Source organism: Monodon monoceros, unplaced genomic scaffold (genome assembly GCF_005190385.1).
Source record: "Monodon monoceros isolate NGI ecotype Baffin Bay Population unplaced genomic scaffold, NGI_Narwhal_1 Super_Scaffold_11, whole genome shotgun sequence".
NCBI classification, from domain to species: Eukaryota; Metazoa; Chordata; class Mammalia; order Artiodactyla; family Monodontidae; genus Monodon; species Monodon monoceros.
In genome coordinates this window covers 49,755,413-49,778,002 of record NW_021703767.1, presented here as the reverse complement: position 1 = coordinate 49,778,002, position 22,590 = coordinate 49,755,413, and the positions used below count along the sequence as shown (strand labels likewise).

Sequence of the window (22,590 nt, the reverse complement as noted above, 5' to 3'; positions counted from 1 at the left end):
GCAACTTTCATTTCAGGACCACATATGCAAATCTAATTGCCATCACAGTGGATTTTAATGCTTAGGGGATAAAATTGCAAAAAATTTATTTTTTTTCCTATGGTCACCTTTTATCTATAAAACCAATAATCAAAAGAAAATTGAAATGAAATGAAATAATGACGGATCCTGTAAGATCTAAGTCCTGAATGTTGTTTGCTTATTTTCAGTATACCCACGGGTGCCATACAAACAGGCCTGACCACAAACGTAAGTGACAAGAGCAATATGATCAAAATTCTCTCACTATTGTCATGCTAACAAGCTACACTGAAGTCTATCAAACCTACAAATATCAAATGCTGGCTGGCATTCAATTCAGATAGAACACTGACTGCAGTCACTGTAGAGCCAGTGAAGCCTTCTCCCGAGAGCAGGGGCCTGTGACAGTCAGTCAAAGACTGGGTTTCGTATGCCGTTCAATACCAAACTGGTGGGTGCTTTCCTGTGTAGAAGGGCCAGTAAGCACAGGAGGAGGGAAAAGCTCATGACTCCCAGAATGACCATTCCTGATATCAGTGCACTGGTGATGGCGTTCAGCTGGAAATGAGGTTCGTTTGGAGAACCTGCAAGTAATAAACACACACAATGGGAAGGTCCAGTATCAGATTTAACTCACCTTATCCCAATTTAAACCTGCAAAGCATCTGTCATCAGTATCTTATAGAATAATGGCATGAGACAGTTATGCTACAATTTATTTGACTATAATTCAATTCAATACCCAAAGGATTGTATGGTTTAGAGGCCTGGTATCCCCCAGGCAGCCAAAAAAAGTCATCTATAAAATGCTCTAAAAATTGACCAACAGGTTGCATACGAGTTCAGAAATCCTCAGTGAACTGTTATTTAAAATATAACAAGCTTGTTAAACCAGAGCTCATTATTTTTAGCTGATTACAGTTTTGTAACTGATCACCAAAAAATACTTAACATTTAAAAAAATTATACTTTAATTTTCAATATATGTTAATTATCTTACCAAGCTGTGAATTGTTGGTTGGAGTCTCATCTGGGGGTAAGAAAAGAAAAAGAAAAGCAATATTGTGTCTCCAAATATTTATCTATGTCTGTTATAATTCTATAATTACTTTTTACTTATATATCCCCTCACCTTCACCCACAAGCTCCCTGGGAAAGGCAATAACAGAAGTCCCGCTAAACCGTCTGCTTTCTCATTTCCTGTTCCATGTGTCCAGGATTTCATCATCTATCTATTCCTCCAAGCCCACACCCTGCCACTGCCCTGGGCATACAAATAAAGTCGTAAAACATACTGTGCTGTATTCTTTCCTGCTGACTTTGCTTCATCATTATCTCTCCAGTCAGGTTAGTGGGGGCAGTAATTGTTAACAGCTATTACATTTTTTAGAGCCCTATAACCTGCCACTTATTATTCTGTTATAGAGAAACATTCATTATTTAGTGCCACTCTATTTTAAGTGATGCCAATTTGCCCATTATAATCTGCAAAAAACATCAAGTTCCAAGAAAATAAATTCGTACTTAATAACTAAATGAAAAGAAAAATCACTCCTGAACTTGAGTTGCAGTTTTATTTGCATCTGTTAAGTAAAAGACTGAAGCCATTGATTTTTCACTTTTCCCTGACAAACATAATAGATGCAATGAACACATTCACTTGGTTTCCCAGTTTTTGTTACCCATTTTGTAATCATATAGCAATTAACCCTTGAGCATACACAATGAGTGGATATTTGTGTTTAAATACATGGGTGTATATGTGCCTGTGAGTGTTTGTTATTTGAACCATAAAATGTGTACAGTTGGCTGTTTGATTCTGGATTATAAATACTATTACAATTAATATGTGTATAATTTCATACAGTTTACAAAGTGCTGTCTCATATGTTATCACATTTAATTCTCATAATTGCCATATGGTTTAGATATTATTGCTACTCCCATTTTACAGATGAAGAAACTTCCATCTGTCATAGCCTCCATGATAAAGTAAACACAGGCTTAAATAAAAGCTCAGTTTCAGAGTCCCTTTTCTAAAATAATATAAACTAGCAAGTGTGGAAATATTTTTAGTAAAAGAGATAAATATCTCAAACTATAAAACTCCAGGATTAATATTTGAAATAATTGATGGGAGAACCTGGTGAGATATTTATAAAACATCTGATGCCATTTCTTTTCAGACATATGGGTCTTGGCAGAAATGATGGTTCTGCTGTTTGACCCTGAAGTATAATGTCCAAAATAAATAGAGCACTCATTCATAGGATTCTTTAGAATGGTGCAGTGCATTGCTATAGGACAAAAAGAAAAAAAAAATACAAATTTTCATTATAAGACATCCTTAGGAAAATCCTAACCTCCAACCAATATGATCCTACAAGGACAATAGCTTCTCATGGAAATAGACGGGATGTATGCACTGTGATTAATTCAACCAAAAGATCTGTGTGCCCCTTTCCCAAAACAAGCTGCCTCGCTGGAACATGGAAGAGAATATATAATGCTATAAAATTCCTTTTTAAAAGTTATTCTTTGCTTAGGAATTACATTTATTTGCTCTTAAAAAAAAAGGTTTCTATTAAAGAATAGAAAGTTTCCTCCTATGTATCCCAAATTAAGCAAAAGTTCTATGATTGTACGCCCCCACTATTTTCTGCAATTTCAGGTTAACAAAAGAAGTCAGAATATCCACTCCTCTCTTACATTACCAAAGCGCTATTGTAAGAACAACATCCCAGCTGTCATCTACAAGGACTTGGCTGTGGACAAAATCTCTGTGTGGGGACAAAGATGCCAAATGAGCCACATCAGCTGCAGGCTCCAGGACTCTGAAAAACTGAAAGCATCCTACCTTTGGTAGATGGCTGAAATCAGAGTGTGTAATATTTGAATATTGTTTGGAATTGTACTCGATACTGAATAAACTTAGAATAAATTTATCTGTTATCTTCTGTTTCTGGTATCCTGCAGTTAGGATCATTGCAATTCAAAGAAAATCAGAGAACTGTCTAGAAAAGGACGTAGTGATTTTTCAGGAGCTTTTTGTCACCACACACTTCTGTTTTTCTCTCACACCGACTTGGTCTTATACACATGTACACTAAAAGAAACCTTATGGAATTCAAACAGATTGGAATTCTAAACTTGGTGAGCTCTTCAAAAAACATATAGCTAGTTGAGGACCCATAGGAGGAAAGTGACAGTAGCGATACCACAGCTATTTAAAAGCCAGAAGTGGAAGATAAATTGTCATTCTCTGCTTTTCTCTCAGATAAGTAGCTGAAATAAATGGAAAAGGTGAACATAAGTGCAAAGATATATGCAGAATGAATATTTTTCCTTTCTAAGCACAATTTTTTTAAGTCTTCAATTTACCTGTGTGGTAAAATGAACCACATATTTCAGGTTGAGAATCTCAAAACTTTTTACTCTCCACTGGGTCATGTTCGTTAATAGTCTATCTCTACAGTTGAATTCTAAGATTCCCCAAGGGCAAAGACTGTGGCCTGTTCTCTATTTTATTCCCAGTTCCTAGCAGAGTGGCTGTCCCTGTAGGAGCTAAATAAATATGCTAGAATGAATTATTCAATGAAACTCAATGACACTAGTTGGACAAGAGGTTGGCTTGAACTTCTCCACATGAATTTTTGTAAAAAAAAAAAAAAATTAGGTACTACTATTTTCCAGTGATTATACCTTTAAATTTCCAGGATTGTACCCCATGATAAGCATTTCCCTACCGAATAGTTTTAGCATTTCAGAGCTTAAAATAAGAACATTTCATGAATTTTGAATTCTGAGCATATGAATATTTTCCTAAGTCAACTAAAAAAAGGATTAACAATGTTGGGTAAAAATAACCACAACAGATTTGACTTCATTAAAGTAAAACAAAACAAGACAGAAGTTCTGAGGTTTAACAACTTATTAAACTTGATCCAAGCCAGATGTCTAGGGGAAGGTGTGGTTCAGTGAGTAAACAGAGCAAAAATTCCAAGTATCAGAGAGCTTTGAAGAGAGCAAATCAAGCCTGAAACTGGACTTGTCTATGAAAATCAGCCATAGGATCTGCAGAGATAAATTCTAGCTGAATTAAGGTAAAAAATAAAGTAAAACTAAGAGAAGAAGGTAGCCCTGGTCATTAAGCTGGACATTAAATTTACATAGAATTTGCCTGTGAATGACTATAGCTTGATTTCTGAGTTGTATTTGTATGGAATTTAAAATTAAAAATTTTTAAGGATATTATAGTAGTATTATGAAATCATTGTAATACATGGTCCTCTAGGCAGTGAGGCCACCATGATATCCAAAAATAAGGACCATTCTACTGCTATTTATCAAAGTTAAAAAACAAAAATCCACAGAGAGTGAGAGAGAAATGAAGGAAGGTTAACCATTATCCTTTGGGGGCTTTACTGGTGGAGAGACCAAGGTGACTAGGAGAGAACCTTAGTGCATTGGGAAATAAATGTCACCTTTGAGGTGGAAACAAGTCGAAATTGGAAAGGAAGAAATCCAGGCATGACATCAGAGGTATTGTTATCAAAGGCATTAGCTCTTTGAGGTTTTAACATATATATTTCGGATGACTAGATGTGATGTGAAAGAAACCTATAAACCTGGATAGCTGGTGAGCTACAGTAGGATTAGAAACTGCTCCTTGGTAATCTTTACTGGGATTTGGAGATCTTAATAATTTTGGTCTGTTTTAAAATTACATTACACTAGTAAATTATTTAAAATTTGTAATATTTAAATTTGATTTCGTCCAGGTAAGAAGGAAGCAAAGAAGTTAAAAAGGAGGAAAAGTCATCTACTCAACGTGGACAGAGAAATGTCACTTTCAAGGTTCTTTTCTTATGGCAAACTGACTCCAGATACGCTCCATAGAAATAAGAATATTTTTTATTGTGCCTACCCCAAAGCATTCCTAATTATTGGCAGCAAGAGCTGAGTTTCCATGCAGTATAATTCTATGAGCTATTTCCGACAGCTAGATAGAGATAAGGACTGGGCCTCTGACAAACCACAAACTAGTCATTTTCAAACCATTCAAAACATACCAAACCCTCAGGGAGTACAGACTAAGTTTGAAATTTTATATTTAATAAATTTCTGTATTATTTAAAGGGTCTCTTAGGCTTTTTAAAAAAGTACTAATATGTGTACACAAACACAAAGGAGTGAATAATTAAAGCAATTGTCTGTATTTTTTAGGTCAAAATGACTTTTGCTTAATCACCTCTTTCAGACAAAACTTTCTTTTCATTGTGGGACAGGAGGTGTGGGAGAAAAGGTAAAGATAATCTAATTGAAACATAATAATAGCCTATGGCTATTATAAAATAGAGAAAAATTATTAGCATATAGTCCAAATCAGAATTCTGCTTTCCCTTTTTAGACAAATTTAGAACCATAGAGTTAGAAAGAATCTGAAAGGCTACTTTTTCAAACCCTTTATTTTAAAAAGAAAGAAAGAAATGTTTGCCCAGAGAAGTGGAGGAAAATCCCAAGTTCCACAGTTTATTAGGACAAAAGTTGGAACTAGAACCAGTTTTTCAGACTTCAGTGTGTGTTGTTTACAATGCATGTCTGTTTTATCCAACTGATTCTGAATATCTCCAGGTTCACGCTTGTAAAGCAGTATCCCTTTGGAGAGTGTGTGTGTATGTGTATATGTATGTGTACGGACATGCATGTACAAATATTTGTATACATGAAAATGTATTGTATAAACAATTGTGTCCATTAGAGTCATGAGCACAAATGAGTGCACTGGTGGGTGTATTTACATACTACTACAATTCAGGATCCTGGGAGGGAGCAAATGGTATTCAAACTAGCAATTTAAGGAGATTTAATAGGACTATTTATAAAGATGGAGGGAGTTGACAAGAGAAAGTCAAGTTACCTAGGCTATAGGTTAAAGGGAGAGTTTCCAGAACTCTTGAGAGTAGTTGAATGGAGAGAGTTGTCTGGTGGGAGCTGTGTGGACTTCACACCCAACCTCTGACAGTGCCACCTATTGGCCAAGTCCAACCAGAAACTACTTGGCAAGGCAGCTAGGGGATGCAGTTCACAGAGACCAGTATTCAAGGTCAGAGAGAGGCTGGGAAGGGCAGAGTGGATCCGGATGGGCAAATGAAACATGTCCAGCACCATATAATTGTGTGTGTGTGTGTGTGTGTGTGTGTGTGAAGGGAAATGTGGTAAAGAATATTTCCCTTAGTAAGTTGAATAAACAGGAAACTACCATGAAATTAAAGTTGTCTAGCAGTTTATCTTGTTTCACAGTTAATTAGTGCTCTTTAAGAATCACTTTGAGTTCTCCTTAGAAGCCAAAGAACAAGCCATTTTGGAACCGTCTATTACTACACACAAAAGGAGGAGCACTCTTACCACTCCGAGTAATGATGGGCCCTGCAGAAAGGACAGCATTTCCAGAAGTGCTCTGGGGGCTCCAGGTGGTCCTCCTCCCCGCATCTCGCCTTTCTCTGTGGTCGCAAATCTAAGGAGTTAAGAAAACAAATGAAATTCTACACCAGCACAAAATTGTTTCTTTATGGCCATTTGGAAAGCAGATTCTCTTAGAAGAGATACCACATGTTTAATTTTATTCATTTACTTCTGTGCATTTATTTAATTACTTTGCATATAACTGCTACAGTATTTCTTATCCTGGCTTGGGCCGCATTTCTTATTTCCTCCCATTGTAATTGTGCATTGCCTCATTAATTTACATAGCTCAATGGCTCCCCTGAAAAAGAGCTGTGTTTATCAAACTTTTCTACTTTTATTTCTCTCAAGGCTTTAATAAATCTTTCCCTGAAATGCTGGTCAGCACAGAGCCAAGGAAATGTGGAATCTCCATTTAACCCCAACCGATATAGTTACTTAGGACTAACGCAACTAATGATTGTGAAGAAATGCATGAATTAGAGCACACATATAAACACATTAAAGCTATCTCAAATCAAAAAACATGACTGCATTTTTCTCAGGTTAATATTGCTGTAACACTAGGGGGCCTACTGTCTAGATATTCTACTCTACTCCAGAGCCCTACTGAAGGACTGGAAGTTCCCTGGTTACTCTGTTTCATGTCTGTGACTTTGACCATCCTTTGGCATGGAATGTCTCTTACACTCTTGATTTTGCCTCTTTGGGGTTCATCTGTCTTCAAAGTCATATCTCTTCCACTGAGCCTCCCAGCCTCTCCTGTTTCATCTCTCTCACAATGATGTATAATGCCTTTTACTACAGCCCATATATATGCCTGCCTTTGCACCATAACATTTTGTCATATTTTATGCCATGATTATCTCATGATCCTAAAGGATAAGCTAACTGAATTCAGAACTCATTCATGCATCTCTGTATTACCAGCATAATGCTTGGCACAAGGCGGCATTCAATAGATCTTTCCTAGATGAATGAAAAAATTGTACTTCAAACTATTTGACCTGATGCATATCCACTTTCTATGTAGAAATTAGTTCCTAACACTTGATAACTTTCAGCTTAGATCAATTCAACAGTTCAGAATAAAGTTGCTAAAAACATACTGGCATAAGGAACGGGCAGTCATCAGCTCTGCAGAGCTTGGTAACACAGTGCAGGAAGACAGTGGACATTTTCTGATTCTTGTGTTTCACGAATCGGAACACTTCAAAGGAAAAGCGGCCCTGCTGGCTCCTGCCGTTTTCAATGACGGTGGTTTGAGGATCTTTGTCACAGCTACACGTTAGAGAATGTGAAAACGATATTATTGGAAAGTACCAACCTACCGTGACTTGTAAATTAATTTCTGCAGTATTAAGAGTACCCTATTACATTAAGAGCTAACAAAATTATGCCATGTTATCAATACTTAATAGGAGAATAAACTAACTCAACAGATATGTAAGTGACCTAGATCACAATATTTAAGCAGACCAGTTTCTGATTATAATATTATTATCAAATTTTAGAGGAATTATACTTTCATATGGTTCAAAAATCCAAACACTATAAAATATATATAGTAAAAAGTCTCTCCCCACATCTCTGCCCTTGTCCATGCTCTCCCATGTCCACACACAAATCTGCCCGTGGTGACCTCACATGTTACTGCAGCCTCACAGGGCATATGCAAATAGAAGCAGAAGCAATACATTCTCAACGTTCCCCCCTTCTTAAACAAATGATAGCACACTCTCTATATTATTTTGTACCTTGCCTTTTTTTTAATTTAACAATGAATCTTAGAGATCTTTCCATATCAATATTTAGAGAGCCTCCTTCATCTTCTTCCACAGTTGTACACTATTTCATCATGCACACGTCAGAGTTTATTTAACCTGTGTCCTATTTATGTACTCTTGCATTATTTTGAATCTTTTGCATTTTTACAAAGTAATAATGAATAGTCTTAATACATCATTTTGAACATGTGCTGGGTTATCTATATATCTGTAGGATCATTCAGCAGATTTTGCCACATCGCCCTCTATAAATATTGTTGCATTTTGTACTGCCCCAGTAATGTATAAAAAAGACTTATTTCCCTCAGAGCTACATCAACAAAGTATATGTATGAAATTCTGGATTATTCCCTATTTGGTAGGAACAATAAACTATCACCATATAATATCAATTCACCTTTTTCTTAGTGTGAATGGATATGTGCATTTTTCATATATATTAGAGCCATTTGTGTTTCTTTATCTGAAAATTGTTTATGTTCTTTGCTCAAATTTTTATTGTACTGTTGGCCTTTTCCTTAAGATTCCTATAAATTCTTGGTTTTTAGGAAGAGTGGTTCCTTCTTTGTTACATAAGTTGTAAATTGTTTTAACTTTGTTGTTTGGCTTTGGACATTCCTCCCAGTGTGTGTGTTTGTGTGTGTGTGTGTGTGTGTGTGTGTGTGTGTGTGTGTGTTTGCACACAGGAATTTTATTTTTACATAATTTTAAATATTTTATTTTATGGCTTCTAGTATGTGAGCTAAACAGGATTTTCCTTACTCCAAATTTCTAAAGATATTCTACATGCTTTCTTCCATCACTTTTAAAGCTGTAGTTTTTACATTTAAATTAATCTATTTAAAGTTTATCATGGTATAATGAGTGAAGTACAGATCCTATGCTATTTTTTTCCTTAAGATTATCTACTATCCAGCACTATTTTTAAAAATCTCTGTCAATCCCACTGATTTGCATGTTACCAAACTCTGTCATATAGTAAATTCCCATGTTTTGGATCTATTTTTCAACTTACTATTCTAACTTTTTGTCTATGTCTCTAGCCTCACATAATATCATACCCCTTTAATAACTTTAGAGCTTCTATTAACTGTAATATCTGGTAGAGCCATACCCTCCTCATTTCGATGTTGATTTCCCCCTTTCTTTGGCATTTTATGGATTTTTTGTTTATCCCTTTTTTCTCGATTCAGTTAGCTTGTGATTCTCTGTTCTTGTAGGTATGCATTTCTCCTGACTGTTTCTGGGATCTATGGCAGTGGGACCCCTCTGCAATCACTTTTCTTCCTTGCTTCTCCTGCCACTTCTTCCCACTCTGCTTCCTGCCAGCCTTTTCCTGCTCTGTTTTGTCTTGATCTTAACTGCTTTTATCAACACTAACACATATTTTGGAATTTCTAGGTTTTCTTTTCCTCCTTATCTCACTGAAAATGGCACTTAGGGGACTTTTTTTAGTTATCCATTTCAGTCTCTATAGTTTCCAAGAAGAAAACTGAAAGAATTAAGCTGAAGCCATAGTCATACCAGAAGTCTGATGATCTTATTCTAGATTATCAATATGTAATCATTATAGAAATTTTGGAAAATAAGAAAAATGTCAAAACAAAATGATCCACAATCTCACTGTGCATAAATAACAAAGGTGAACCTTTTGATGTATTTCCTTATAGTCTTTTCTATCATGTATTACATAAATGAGGTCAACTGTACAATCGTGTATGCTAATTCTTTCATTTCATATTTTAATACATTTAAATTTTAAAGAACCACATATTTCTAAAGATAGAAACATCAAGAAGACAGAAGGAGAAGAGATAAAATAGAACCAACTATTTTTTTCTATTTTATAAATAATTTTATATGATTATTATGTCTGTATGAGCTCTCAACTTACTGGTTCTCCATAATTCACCTACCCATTTCCTTACTGCTGAACATGCAGTCGATTCTCATGTTTTACTATTTTAAATAGTACTGATAGACAAGAAAGTCATAAATATTTTAGAATATGCTTCCCATTTCACAAAAGTAGAACCAAAGGATATGAAATCTTTTAAGGTTTTTTGATACATACTGATATTTTTCCCCAAAAATGTTAACCAAATTAACACTTCCAGCAATAGAATATGAGTGTCAGTTTGATCATACCCTCTGAGTATCATCTTAACGTTGATTAGCCAGTAAAACTTATTCTTCTGGTTTCCCATCATATTACTCCCATCATGTGTCAATAAGTGGCAGTGATCAGAGCCAACTGCATTTTATAAGCATGATGAGAAGCCATTGCTTGGCTTTCAAGTCTGTTCCCCTGTCAGATAAAAATGCTGAAAAGGAACTGAGATGATTGAATGTTTTTATGATCAATGTCCCCTTTCCCCAAATGTAGATTACATTCACTCTATCACTGTCTATTGGGGAATGAAGTTGAAGTTATTGGCTCTGATAAAAAAGGAGTGGTAGGCTGTATTACACTTTCATATTAAATACTGATAAATTAAGAAAAGCAGTTTGGGGTCTAAATTATCTAGCCCATTACTTTAATTTTATTCTCCTTTTGACATACCATGAGACAGTCTAGTTTTGGAAAAATAGTACCCTCTCACCGCCTTTCTCATATTGTCAATAGTACCCTAGCCATGCTTTTCCTAAGACAGTGAAATATTCTCACATGACCTAAACATTAATAAAACATCTTTGATGGAGTAAACTTACTTGTAACTGTCATTCAACAACAGCCTTATCAGCATTTCATGTTGAAAATTGTTCTCCACTTTTATAGTTCCAACTATATAAGGACTAAAAGTTCAAAATGTAAAACTTTAAATTTAAAAGCTATAAAAGTACTCTATAATTTGTTTATCTGACTTAGCTTTTCTATTTTAATTATCTATAGTAGGGTTATTGCTATCAATACAAGACTTAGGCACTTACCTAAGGAAGAGATCATATCGAATATCATCATTTGGGTTCCCTGATGGGGTCGTGTAGCAATAATCCATTAAGACATTCCATCTGCAGGAAGAGGTAAGAATAATCTAGAGTCAGAATCTCCTTTTGGATATTAGTTACTAATCCAAGAGAAGTAGATATTGACAAACATCTTATCCCAGGGAACATAGTTTTATATTATTTGCAGAGACTTCTTGTTTATTAAAATTTTCTCCTAAACTCAAAGTATTTAAAAGTCTGCAACAAATTGCTGTCACACATCAAGAATCACATACAAACAAGAATAAAAATGCCAAGAAGACAAAAAGGGAGAAGGTAAAGTAGAACCAGATTTCTAGAGTGTACTAATCTCTTCAGGATGAAATGTTTAAATAATAATATATGAGAAACCCAAAATAAACTATTTACATGCTACAATTTTTTTATTAGGGCAGAAATGGATCTTTACTTTTGAATTTCCTTTCAATTTTGATCATTCTGAATTTTCTAAGTGTCAAATGAAACTTGATTGATTTTGTTACTTTGCAGAGATGTTTCTGGAGATCGTTTTATATAATTTTGGCCCAGATTCTTATGGGGAGAGTTCTTTGGTTTTTTAATAAACTTTTATTGAATAGTAACACACATAGAAAATACATGAATCATAAGTGTTCACAAAATGACTGCATCTGATTAATCATCTTTCAGATGAAAAACATAGAACATTCTGGTATCCCAAAAGCTCTCCCCATGCCCTCGTCCAGTCACTACCCCTCCTTCTTTATGGGAAGAATTGCTATTTTCCAATTAATGACATAAAGTGGGTGTCACCCTTTAATCCTTGTAATTTGGGGGTTTTTTAGATAAATTTATATATTTATTTATTTATTTTTGGCTGCATTGGGTCTTCATTGCTGCACACGGGCTTTCTTTAGTTCCGGGGATCGGGGGCTCCTCTTTGTTGCGGTGTGCGGGCTTCTCATTGCGGTGGCTTCTCTTGCTGAGGAGCACGGGATCTAGGTGTACGGGCTTCAGTAGTTGCGGTACACGGGCTTCAGTAGTTGTGGCACGCGGGCTCCACAGCTCAGGATCAGTAGTTGTGGAGCACGGGCCCATTTGCTTCACGGCATGTGGGATCTTCCTGGACCAAGGCTCGAACCCGCGACCCCTGCCCCGGCAGGCGGATTCTTAACCATTGCTCCACCAGGGAAGCACCCTTGTAATATGTTATTTCTACTTATTAGCATTTCTTTTTTTTCTAATTTAGGCAAATATGTAAAATATATGTATTTTTACATATAGGCAAACCAAAAAATATAGGCATTACCTTCTAAACAAAAAATTGGAATACATGATTTGATATACAGTTTGACAGGAGGCACAATATTTGAAATCATCCCTCTCTTGGAGAATCTGAGGTCTATGGCTTCAGAAGGCGTGGCAATTGTGGGTGGGTGGGCATTCAGGTGGGAAGAGTAATGTGAACAAAGGTGTGAAAGACCAGAAGGGACTAGGAAGGTCCTGGGTTCATGCGGAGCGTCAGGTGGGAGGGCTGAGATGCGAGCAGCACGGAGACACTGGAAAATCTGGACAGGAGTCTTAGGTGCTGACATTTTTGAGGGAGGAGCAGCAGGATGAAGGAAGGTCACAATCCCCAGTCTGGCAGGGATGTTTTGGGGTGAATGTGCTAGAGAGTGCAGGAGGTGGTTTGAGATGCTGACAGCTGGACCAGAGGGTGGCTGCATGGGTGGAAGAATAATAGGCATAATAGGCGAGGTACTTGGGAAGGAAAACTAAAGAATAAGCTGGGGTGGATTCCTGAGAAGTTTTTTGGACATTTAAGGTGAGGTTATGTCACCTTAATATAGGGTCGAGTTTCCCATTTTGGAAACTGGGAGAACAGTGGTTCCACTGTTATTCTTCTTTTCCTTTAAATACGTGTCTTTTCCCTTGATTAATCTCACCCCTTTCTGACGGCTCTCTTGTTTGGAGTGATAAGGATAGATATCAGACAGAGATGGCACTAGATCAGGGCCAGGAACACTGGGTAGGATTTGAGCTGGCAGAAATAAAATGGAAGGGTGTGTGTGAGGCAAGAGGGTGGTGGTGGAGAGAGAGTCTGGTCAGAGGCAATGGCATAAGCCTTGCTATGTTTGGCAAAAATGCGTAGCCATGGATGGTGAGAGTGAAATGTCTGTACCTGGTTAGGGCAGGAGACGTATTAAAATCCCTAGGGGAGTGGCCTCAGGCCTATGCCCCTAACTACATTTTTTTCTTTTAATTAATTAATTTATTTTAGCTGCATTGGGTCTTCATTGCTGTACACGGGCTTTCTCTATTTGTGGCGAGCGGGGGCTACTCTTCCTTGCTGTGCGCGGGCTTCTCACTGTGGTGGCTTCTCGTTGCAGAGCACGGGCTCTAGGCGTGTGGGCTTCAGTAGTTGTGGCTCATGGGCTCTAGAGCACAGGCTCTGTAGTTGTGGTGCATGGGCTTAATTGCTCTGTGGCACATGGGATCTTCCCGGATTAGGGCTCGAACCTGTGTCCCCTGCACTGGCAGGCGGATTCCCAACCACTGCACCACCAGGGAAGTCCCCCTTAACTACTTCTTTAAGAGCCATTGTTTAGCATTTCTAAATGGAATGGCAATGGCAATACTTTTTTTAAAGTGAATGAGCTAACTTTATGGTTCATGAGGCTTTAGGCAGCCAAAATGTTTTAACCAACAAAAGATAAGGGTTTGAAAATACCTGCCGTCCAGATTAGTGGCTTGTACAGCTGCAAATACTTTGGTTTTCAAAGGTAATCCTATACTCGGGATAATTAACTGCTGACTGTAGGTTGAATCCTAATGATGAAAAAAATAAGCAATTAATCCATCATTGCCTTCCCAACAGCACATTTACTTAAGACAATAATGTCCTATAAAAGAAAAGGGGGCAAATCAACATCAATTTACAGAACCAACTCCACAAAGGACCTAGTTAATCCTCTAGTTTTTGGCAGAACTGTTCTGAAATCATATCCAAGTAACAAATTCATGCATAAATCTTTTTGTGTCCATAGTTTACCATTTATGATGATTAATGTTCAGTGTATTTAAATTATAAGCAATGGTTACTAGTCAGAGGTTAGTATTTAGTTTGTCTAATATTCAGCTATCAATATTCAGTTTACTTAAATTCATATTCCAGTTATTTAAATTATATTAGTGGCTAATATTCAGTTTATTTAAATTATATCTGCTTCAGTTTAAGCCCTTTGCCATTGGAGATGTATGTCTTTACACTTTAAATAATGTGTCTCATTTACCCAAAGTCACTTATCTGGCAATTTGAAATTACCAAAATTTAATAAAAAAACGTAAAAAGAGACCAGTATGGTCTCTGAGTTGCCAAAATGCATGGCCTGGAATTCCTGTACTAGATTACATGGTAAGGACTTATAGAAGGGTGTCTTAGGACTTCATTTCTACCTTTTACCCTTAGTTTAGACCAATTCTGGAGAGTTTATTTATATCACTTCCCAATCTACAGTCGATGAAAGCAGCAAATTAGAAATTGAGAAGTGACAGCTTTAATTTGATAGTAAAGAAAAACAGAAAAAAAATGTGGAATAAAGAAAAAACTTCTCAAAATCTAAGCTGTCAAATCATTTAGCATGGAGGCAAATTGTTTCCCCCAAATTCAGTAACTCTGAAGATAATGCTATTTCATTGAATTTTTTAAATTAAAACAATAATAATTTGGATGCTTCACTTTTGAAAAAGTTGCATTCATGTGGAATATTTCATTCTCAAATAAAGCCTGATAAATGAGGGATTATATGCTGTACTTATTTTCTATATTTCTGTGATAAATGATAATAGCTCCTCTAACCATTTCTGATAGGTAGTATTTTTATTTCGTTATCTTTCTGGCTCCCTTTTCCAACTTCTCCAAGTTATCCACATTTCATTAACTATACAGCTCTTTCATCTTGTATTTGCATCAATATTGCCCAGAAGAATGCTTACTTTTTTTTACAAGTATTATACTACAAAGTCATTTGCAAGTGATATGACTCAGCTGCGGTTTAATCATGACTTATCAAAGTTATTCTTCTAAAAGGTAATCTTTTGATTTTATTTTGTTTAGTTGCCTTTACTCCTGTTAGTACAATATTGTCCCTAAAATCAATTATATTTATTTTACATTTTCTCCTCAACTTTAAAAATAATTCATAATTACCATAACCCAGTTTTAGATTTACTCTGTTTCTTTACCTGCTCAGAAGACATTATTAATTAGGTACAATTCAAATTCACAAGGTCATCTTCACTTTCAGTTTCCACAGAGGAGAAAACTGATCTATTTATACCATGTAAAAATAAGGTCATAGTTCAACTTGAAGTAAACTCCATATATTAAAATCACACAGTCAATAAATGTCATTATTTATAATAAGTAAAATTTTCCTAAGTACATTCACTGAATCCCAGAACACATAGAAATAAACAACTGCACTTTTTCCTACCCAAGTAACTAACTATAGAATAAGAGCAGTAGGTATGTAATATAATTTTCATCATTCCTAAGGGTTAGAAATCACAAACTTTGCAGGTAAAATAGGAAAGTACGGCCCCTAATGGTTGTAAAATAATACTTAGTTTGAAATGCTGCAATAAAATTACATTTGGGTAGCTAAATGTTAGTGTTCCAAACAAATAATAAATATGGTTTGGGATCAATTCGTCAAAGTATACAAAATTTTTTTCAGTATAAATTACTAGTTTTTTAATGTCCTGTAAGATGGCAAAATACTACAATGGTGCCATGTTAAGAAACTAGTTTGGGGCAGTGAAGCTGTCCTGTATGATACAGTAATAATGGATGCATGTCATATACATTTGTCAAAACCCATAGAATATATAATGTGAAGTATTAACCTAAATGTAAACTATGGACCTTACTTAATAATATGTCAGTATTGGTTCATCAATTGTAACAAATATGCCCTATGACCCATAATACAAGGTGCAGATAACAGAGGAAGTTGTATGCAGGCACTGGAGGTCTATAGGAACTCTGTACATTTTTTTTTTTTTTTTTTTTTTTGGCTGTGTTGGGTCTTCATTTCTGTGCGAGGGTTTTCTCTAGTTGTGGAAAGCAGGGGCCACTCTTCATCGCGGTGCGTGGGCCTCTCATTGTCGTGGCCTCTCTTGTTGCGGAGCACAAGCTCCAGACGCGCAGGCTCAGTAATTGTGGCTCACGGGCCCAGTTGCTCCGCGGCATGTGGGATCCTCCCAGACCAGGGCCCGAACCCGTGTTCCCTGCATTGGCAGGTAGACTCTCAACCACTGAGCCACCAGGGAACTCCTCTCTGTACATTTTAGGTCAACTTTTCTGTAAATCTAAAACTGCTCTAACAAAATTAAGTCTGTTAATTTTTAAAACACTAGTTTGTAGGGAAGTGGTTGAATTTTATTAAATAACTGGTTAGTAAAACTTTTAAATTTTAATGTATTAATTCAACCATTAGTAATACTTTCATTGCAAATTGGTTAAAAATGAGAAGGATTGGGCTTCCCTGGTGGCACAGTGGTTGAGAGTCCGCCTGCCGATGCAGGGGTCACGGGTTCGTGCCCTAGTCCGGGAAGATCCCACATGCCGCGGAGCAGCTGGGTCTGTGAGCCATGGCCACTGAGCCTGCGCGTCCGGAGCCTGTGCTCCGCAACGGGAGAGGCCACAACAGTGAGAGGCCCACGTACTGCAAAAAAAAAAAAAAAAAAAAAAAAGGATTTTGGCACTATGTATTCCATGTATATTCTGATATCAATTACCTTTTTACCATAGAATTAAAATCTTAAGGTTATCATCAAATTACAGACTTTTATTTGGCGTTAAGATTCTAGAAACTCTTTGAAGGATTAGGTCTAGTTAGCAACAGGACTATAATACTATCTCTAATGATAAAGGAAAGAGCTCAATAGCAAAGCTCTCTTCAAATCCACACTTCTAAATTTTGATTTTCTGCTTTTCTGCTGAGAGAATAGTTTAATTTCACAGAAAACAGTGGTATCCTTAAATGTCATGTATGTTTTTCACTTTTTTAGGATCAGGAATTCTCATCTTTGTTTCACTCAATTATAACAAATAAGATTGGATCCAAACCATTCATCACAATTCTACCTGAGGGACCTTACACGTATAAATTAAAAGAAAGGTTCCAATTTAAAAGTATTGCTCACAACAATAATAAATATCTGGCCATACTGGGAATGAATACTGGCCCATATTTGCTGAGTATTGTAAAACCAAGTATCTTGGCAGCTTCTCCTTGCAGAAGAAAGTTCAGAAATGACAGAAAGGCAATCTCCATTCCAACACATTTTAATTTGTTGTTTAGAACTCTGTGGTGTCAGACTACAAACTTATAAACATGATTTTTTTAAATGCCTTTGGAAAATGTCCTACTACAATATTTATAGCACATTATATTCAAAGTATAATGCAATGACTTTTAAATCAGTTGCATGAATTATAACTCAGTGCCATGATGACATGAATAATAATGTAAAAATCAGATTCATAATTTACAAAAATGTTGGTTGATAGATTGAAAATTGATATTTAAATCAGGCATTTAACATGTATGAGTAAAAATTTTTAATCAACATGAAAATATCATTGTGAGATTAATGTTAGAGTTATAAATAGAAATTCATGTATTTTTCACATTTTTGCTGCCACTGTCGATATTTAAATGACAAAAGTTTATACAATACTGTGCAGTCAACCCAAATTATTTCAGATGTGACAGAATTGACAACAGCCAAAACCCACATTGAAAATATTAACACATTCATCACCAAGCATCGTGCCTTCAAGTCAAGTATCATTTGGACTTTTCCTATCTTTTTATCACAAATATATTATTTCCAAAATCTTGACCCTGACTATGGCTACACACACACACATACACACATAAATAAATATATATGTATAAATGTAGACAGACACTTGGAGTAACTATGCAGAATCACATTTATAAAATAAAGTTTAAATCATATACCAACTTCTAGAAAATAATGGAGTTTTTAGTATACTTTTATCACTAAGATATATGAAAATGGTGGTAAAGATGAATAAACGTTACCAAAGTATAACAAGGTTAATGTGGCTTTTGGTAGATTTTTATATGAAAGCCATTCTCATAAATGGCTCCTCAGAACAGTGAAAGAGAAGATAACATCCTTCGCCCATCAACTTACGTTATAAAGGAGCAGGTTCAAAGTGCTGACAAATGTACCATTGTTCTCCCTCACAGAAATAGCAGCTGAGGACCTAAAACAGATTGAGGAAAAGGAAGGCATTGATGAGATTTTAAAAGTTTCAGTTATATCTTAATGTTAGATTTAAGGCAAAAAACTCTTGAGTAATCCTGACATACTTTTAACTAGGTCTGTAGTGTGCATACTGTTTAAATTACTGAACAGATAAATAATCAAACAGCAAGAAGGACTAAGTAAAGACAAACTGTTCTTTATGATCTTTTTATTTATAAAGGAACCTTTTTTACATTTTTTATTACTTACATGAAACTTTTGCAGAAAAACCTAATTCCAAAGAAAATTGAATCTGATGCAAATACATTTTCATCAATTCCACTTCAATAGAAGTTTCATGAGATCAGGGACTTTGTTTTACTTTGTTTACTGCTGGAACATTGCATGGCACGTAGCACGTGTATAATATTTATTGAATAAATGAATATATTTCCATGTGCATTGAAGTTCAGGAATGTATTCAGTGGGAAAGTTGAGGGGAGCAGAGTGAAAGACTATGACCTCCTTCCCTCTGCACCTGTATCCTTTTGACTCAAGGCCTTTCTTTTCTTGTTTTCCACATCAAAATCTTGCTTTTGACCAAGTTGTTTGTCATCATTGTGCCATTACATCATCTATGAATATTTTTTACCTGAAGCAAAATGTGTCCTCCACATTCCCTGTGACTGAGATTAAACAATAACTACTTTTGTGATAGAAAACCCTAGAACTGGAGAGGGAAAGTTCTTATTCAATCACCCCATCTTGTCAAAAATATTTCACAAATCCATATGGCTATATTGTAACGTGGATGTATAACTGTCTTGGAGTATGTGCTTTGGGAGTAATGAATGAATACATGACTATAAACAAAAGGCAATGACCGCAGTCCATGTCTGAAGCTCTTTGGCTCTGGGTGACACCACCTTTCCTGGGAAGCATCAGCAACTGTGCAGGTGACACCTCAGCAGGAGGCATGGAGACCTCAGATTCTGGGCAGCAGAGGCCACCAGTGAGAGATACGGCAGAGAATGAAGCTAAACAGACCCCAAAATGCAGTGACTGAATGTTCCACACACTGGAAACAGGACAGGCCCTTCTGGTGCATAAGCACCCAGGGTTCTTGGGTTCTTGGGCAGTTCTAAAGGGAGCTAGGAGAACCCCAGGCAGACATCTGATTAGTTTGAGCCAATTTTAATTGGGGGGAGATTAAAACTGAGCTGTTGATATGCATCATAACAATAACACTTACAGATGGATAGAGGGGTAGATAGGTAGGTAAGTAGATAGATAAGACCTTATATGGTTTCCATGAGATTGAGTTTAGCTATTCTCAACAAATCCTACTATCTTTATAAGTCCCTCAAGGGTAAAAATGACTCAAACCAAAAGACAATATGAGAAAGCAAGAATAAAGTGCGACTTACGAAGCAAGCTGGGTATTATTAACCAGGTATCCCAATGGATAACTGCAACTGAATTTGTAAAGAAGTCCAGGTAGGTAGCTGATGATTGTTGGTGGGTCTGGAGTATCAATATATCCTGAAATATTTCCTATTTGTACTGAAGTTGCATTTCCATAAGCACTGACTCCAGGAATTGTGGATACCTGTTAGAATGGTAGATCAAGCTCAGTTATTAAATAGTTACATGTAAACCTAGGCATTTCATATGCAAAATAAAACATGTAGACAGATCATTTCTAGGGTCTGTTGCAACTATAACATGGCATGGTTTTGAGATTATACACATATAATGCTACTTATAAGTGATCATACGTCTTTTTCTTCTTCCTCTCATAAAGAGGGTGATTTTATTCTTTCTTAATTAGTTTTTATTGGAGTAGAGTTGATTTACAATGTTGTGTTAGTTTCAGGTGTACAGCAAAGTGAATCAGTTATACATATACATATATCCACTCTTTTTTCGATTCTATTCCCATGTAGGTCATTACAGAGTATTGAGTAGAGTTCCCCGTGCTATACAGTAGGTCCTTATTAGTTATCTATTTCATATATAGTAGTGTGTATATGTCAACCCCAGTCTCCCAATTTATCTCCCCCGTTCTCCCCTGGTAACCATAAGTTTGTTTTCTACATCTGTGACTCTATTTTGTAAATAAGCTCATTTGTAGCATTTTTTTAGATTCCACATATAAGCGATATCATATGATATTTGTCTTTCTCTGTCTGACACATATGTGTCTTTTAACTAAATAAAACTTCATATAACCAAAGACACTATACTCATATTTCATAAATAAGAAAGTAGAGAGACTATATGTCACTCGTTGTGCTATAGCAAGTAACTTGAAAACACTCATAGGTAAAGTCCAAATTCCGTGGCATGGCGTAAAAGACCCCTGTTAATCTGATCTTGTTTTCCATGTTAGCTTCACATCTCCAGGCTCCCACTCTTGGTTAATAAAGTCCCAGCCCCAAGGCCCTTGTTGCTCTGGCCTTTTTGCATACTCCTCCTGCCTCCACTCTCCCCTCCTCACCATGACATATCCCACTCCTCCTCTGGATCTCATCTTCCCTGGAAACTTCTCCTGATACACCCCACAGCTTCTATTCATGCAGTCACAGTGCATGAGCAGTCTGACTCAGCACACCCCCATCCATAATCAGAGCTCTTTGTGGGCAGGAGACCCTCCTGGTCTTGTTTGCCTTTGTCCCTTCAGCATAGCTCAGTGACACCAGCATCTTGGGGTCCTCGAGATAAATTCTGAACAAATGAATTAAGGTCACAAATTTTCTTAGGGTCGATCTTCTCAGGGTCTTCCTCTGTGGTACATGGAGATTCTCATCCCCTTCCAGGACAATAGTTCTTAGCTGGGTTGTGGAGGGATCATGAACTCCTAGAATTTATATAAAAATATTGTCCATGTGTATATTTTCCTGGGACTGATTAGCTTTCATTTCTCCAATCCCACTAAAATTTAAGAACCAGCACTTCAGGAATAATCAATAATGTTCTTGACCTTCATAATACAATTAAGCTTCTCCCACCATGTCAAATACAATATGATGCTCAATTAATATTTTTAGCAGATATTATGGAGACCGGTAACATTTAATTTTCAACAATAGAATACACTTTATACATGAACCTAGGAGCACATGGGCAAAGCTGAAGCCATTATCTAGCTGACTCATGAAGAGAACCAAAATCATTATGAATGAAAACATTTTGATTCTAATCCAGATGATTTAGTAGTCTACTTAATTTTTCCCATACAGGACTATCCTTGGAGCAAACTCCAAAGGTGGTGACATCTAAGACAAAAATAAAAAACTGATTCTTCCTCTCTACACATCGCTTGCCTGACTGGCTAGCTAAACGTGCAAATTCTGTCTGCGAAAAAAAATTATATACATATATTTATATATATACACATGATATATATCTCAATTTTTATACCAGAGTAATTCAGCTCTAAAAAGAAAAATGAAGGTACACACACGAACACGTATACACACACACACACACACACACACACACACACACACACACAGGCTTTGTCTGGCATTTCTCCCAAATTGTTTTTCCAGCAGCAGGGTAAGACTGAAGTCAAGAGTAGAAAGCTCCTTGAAGGAGAGGCCTTGGGCGACCGTGGGAGGAGGGGCAGGGCTGCTGCTCTCCACAGGGGCCCCCTCCCTCCACACGGAACCTTGGATGTGTAATAATCAACCTGAATCCCTCTCCCTCACTCTCCCTTAGGCCCACTTCATAACCTCTCTGCACACAACCCAGAGACATGAATAAACGTTTTCAATAAAAAGAGTCAACAATACTCAAGCTGTAGACTTGGAAATGGTCATGGGCACAATATTCTAACTGCCCTCCAGGAAAAGATAAAGGAGATTCAAAGAAATCTCTTTTTCCTGTCTCCTATCTCCCACCACGTCTTAAAAGCCCTGCCCTTAGAATAATCAAGCTTTTCCCCTTAATCCCAAACAATAATTTATCAAGAGGAAAAACTGATCTCTCCTTCTTCACTGGGCTAAGTGGTCATGCTCATTGAATCTTCTTTTTGTCTTTGCTAGGATTAACCAATAAGACTATATTTAAACAAGCAAAA

General features: G+C 36.5%; 1 protein-coding gene across 1 annotated transcript in view; it reads right to left on the bottom strand.

The window, feature by feature from the left end:
- Nucleotides 1–429: 429 nt before the first annotated feature.
- The window catches only part of ZPLD1 (zona pellucida like domain containing 1), a 39,078-nt gene continuing 16,917 nt past the window's right edge, over nt 430–22,590 (bottom strand). The window contains exons 3-10 of the mRNA XM_029215534.1: nt 19,934–20,115; nt 18,453–18,525; nt 13,951–14,048; nt 11,205–11,285; nt 7,596–7,767; nt 6,430–6,538; nt 1,022–1,051; nt 430–605 (exon numbers count right to left, since the gene is read on the bottom strand). Coding sequence (XP_029071367.1) covers nt 430–605; nt 1,022–1,051; nt 6,430–6,538; nt 7,596–7,767; nt 11,205–11,285; nt 13,951–14,048; nt 18,453–18,525; nt 19,934–20,115 — 921 coding nt within the window. The remainder of the gene's footprint in view (nt 606–1,021; nt 1,052–6,429; nt 6,539–7,595; nt 7,768–11,204; nt 11,286–13,950; nt 14,049–18,452; nt 18,526–19,933; nt 20,116–22,590) is intronic.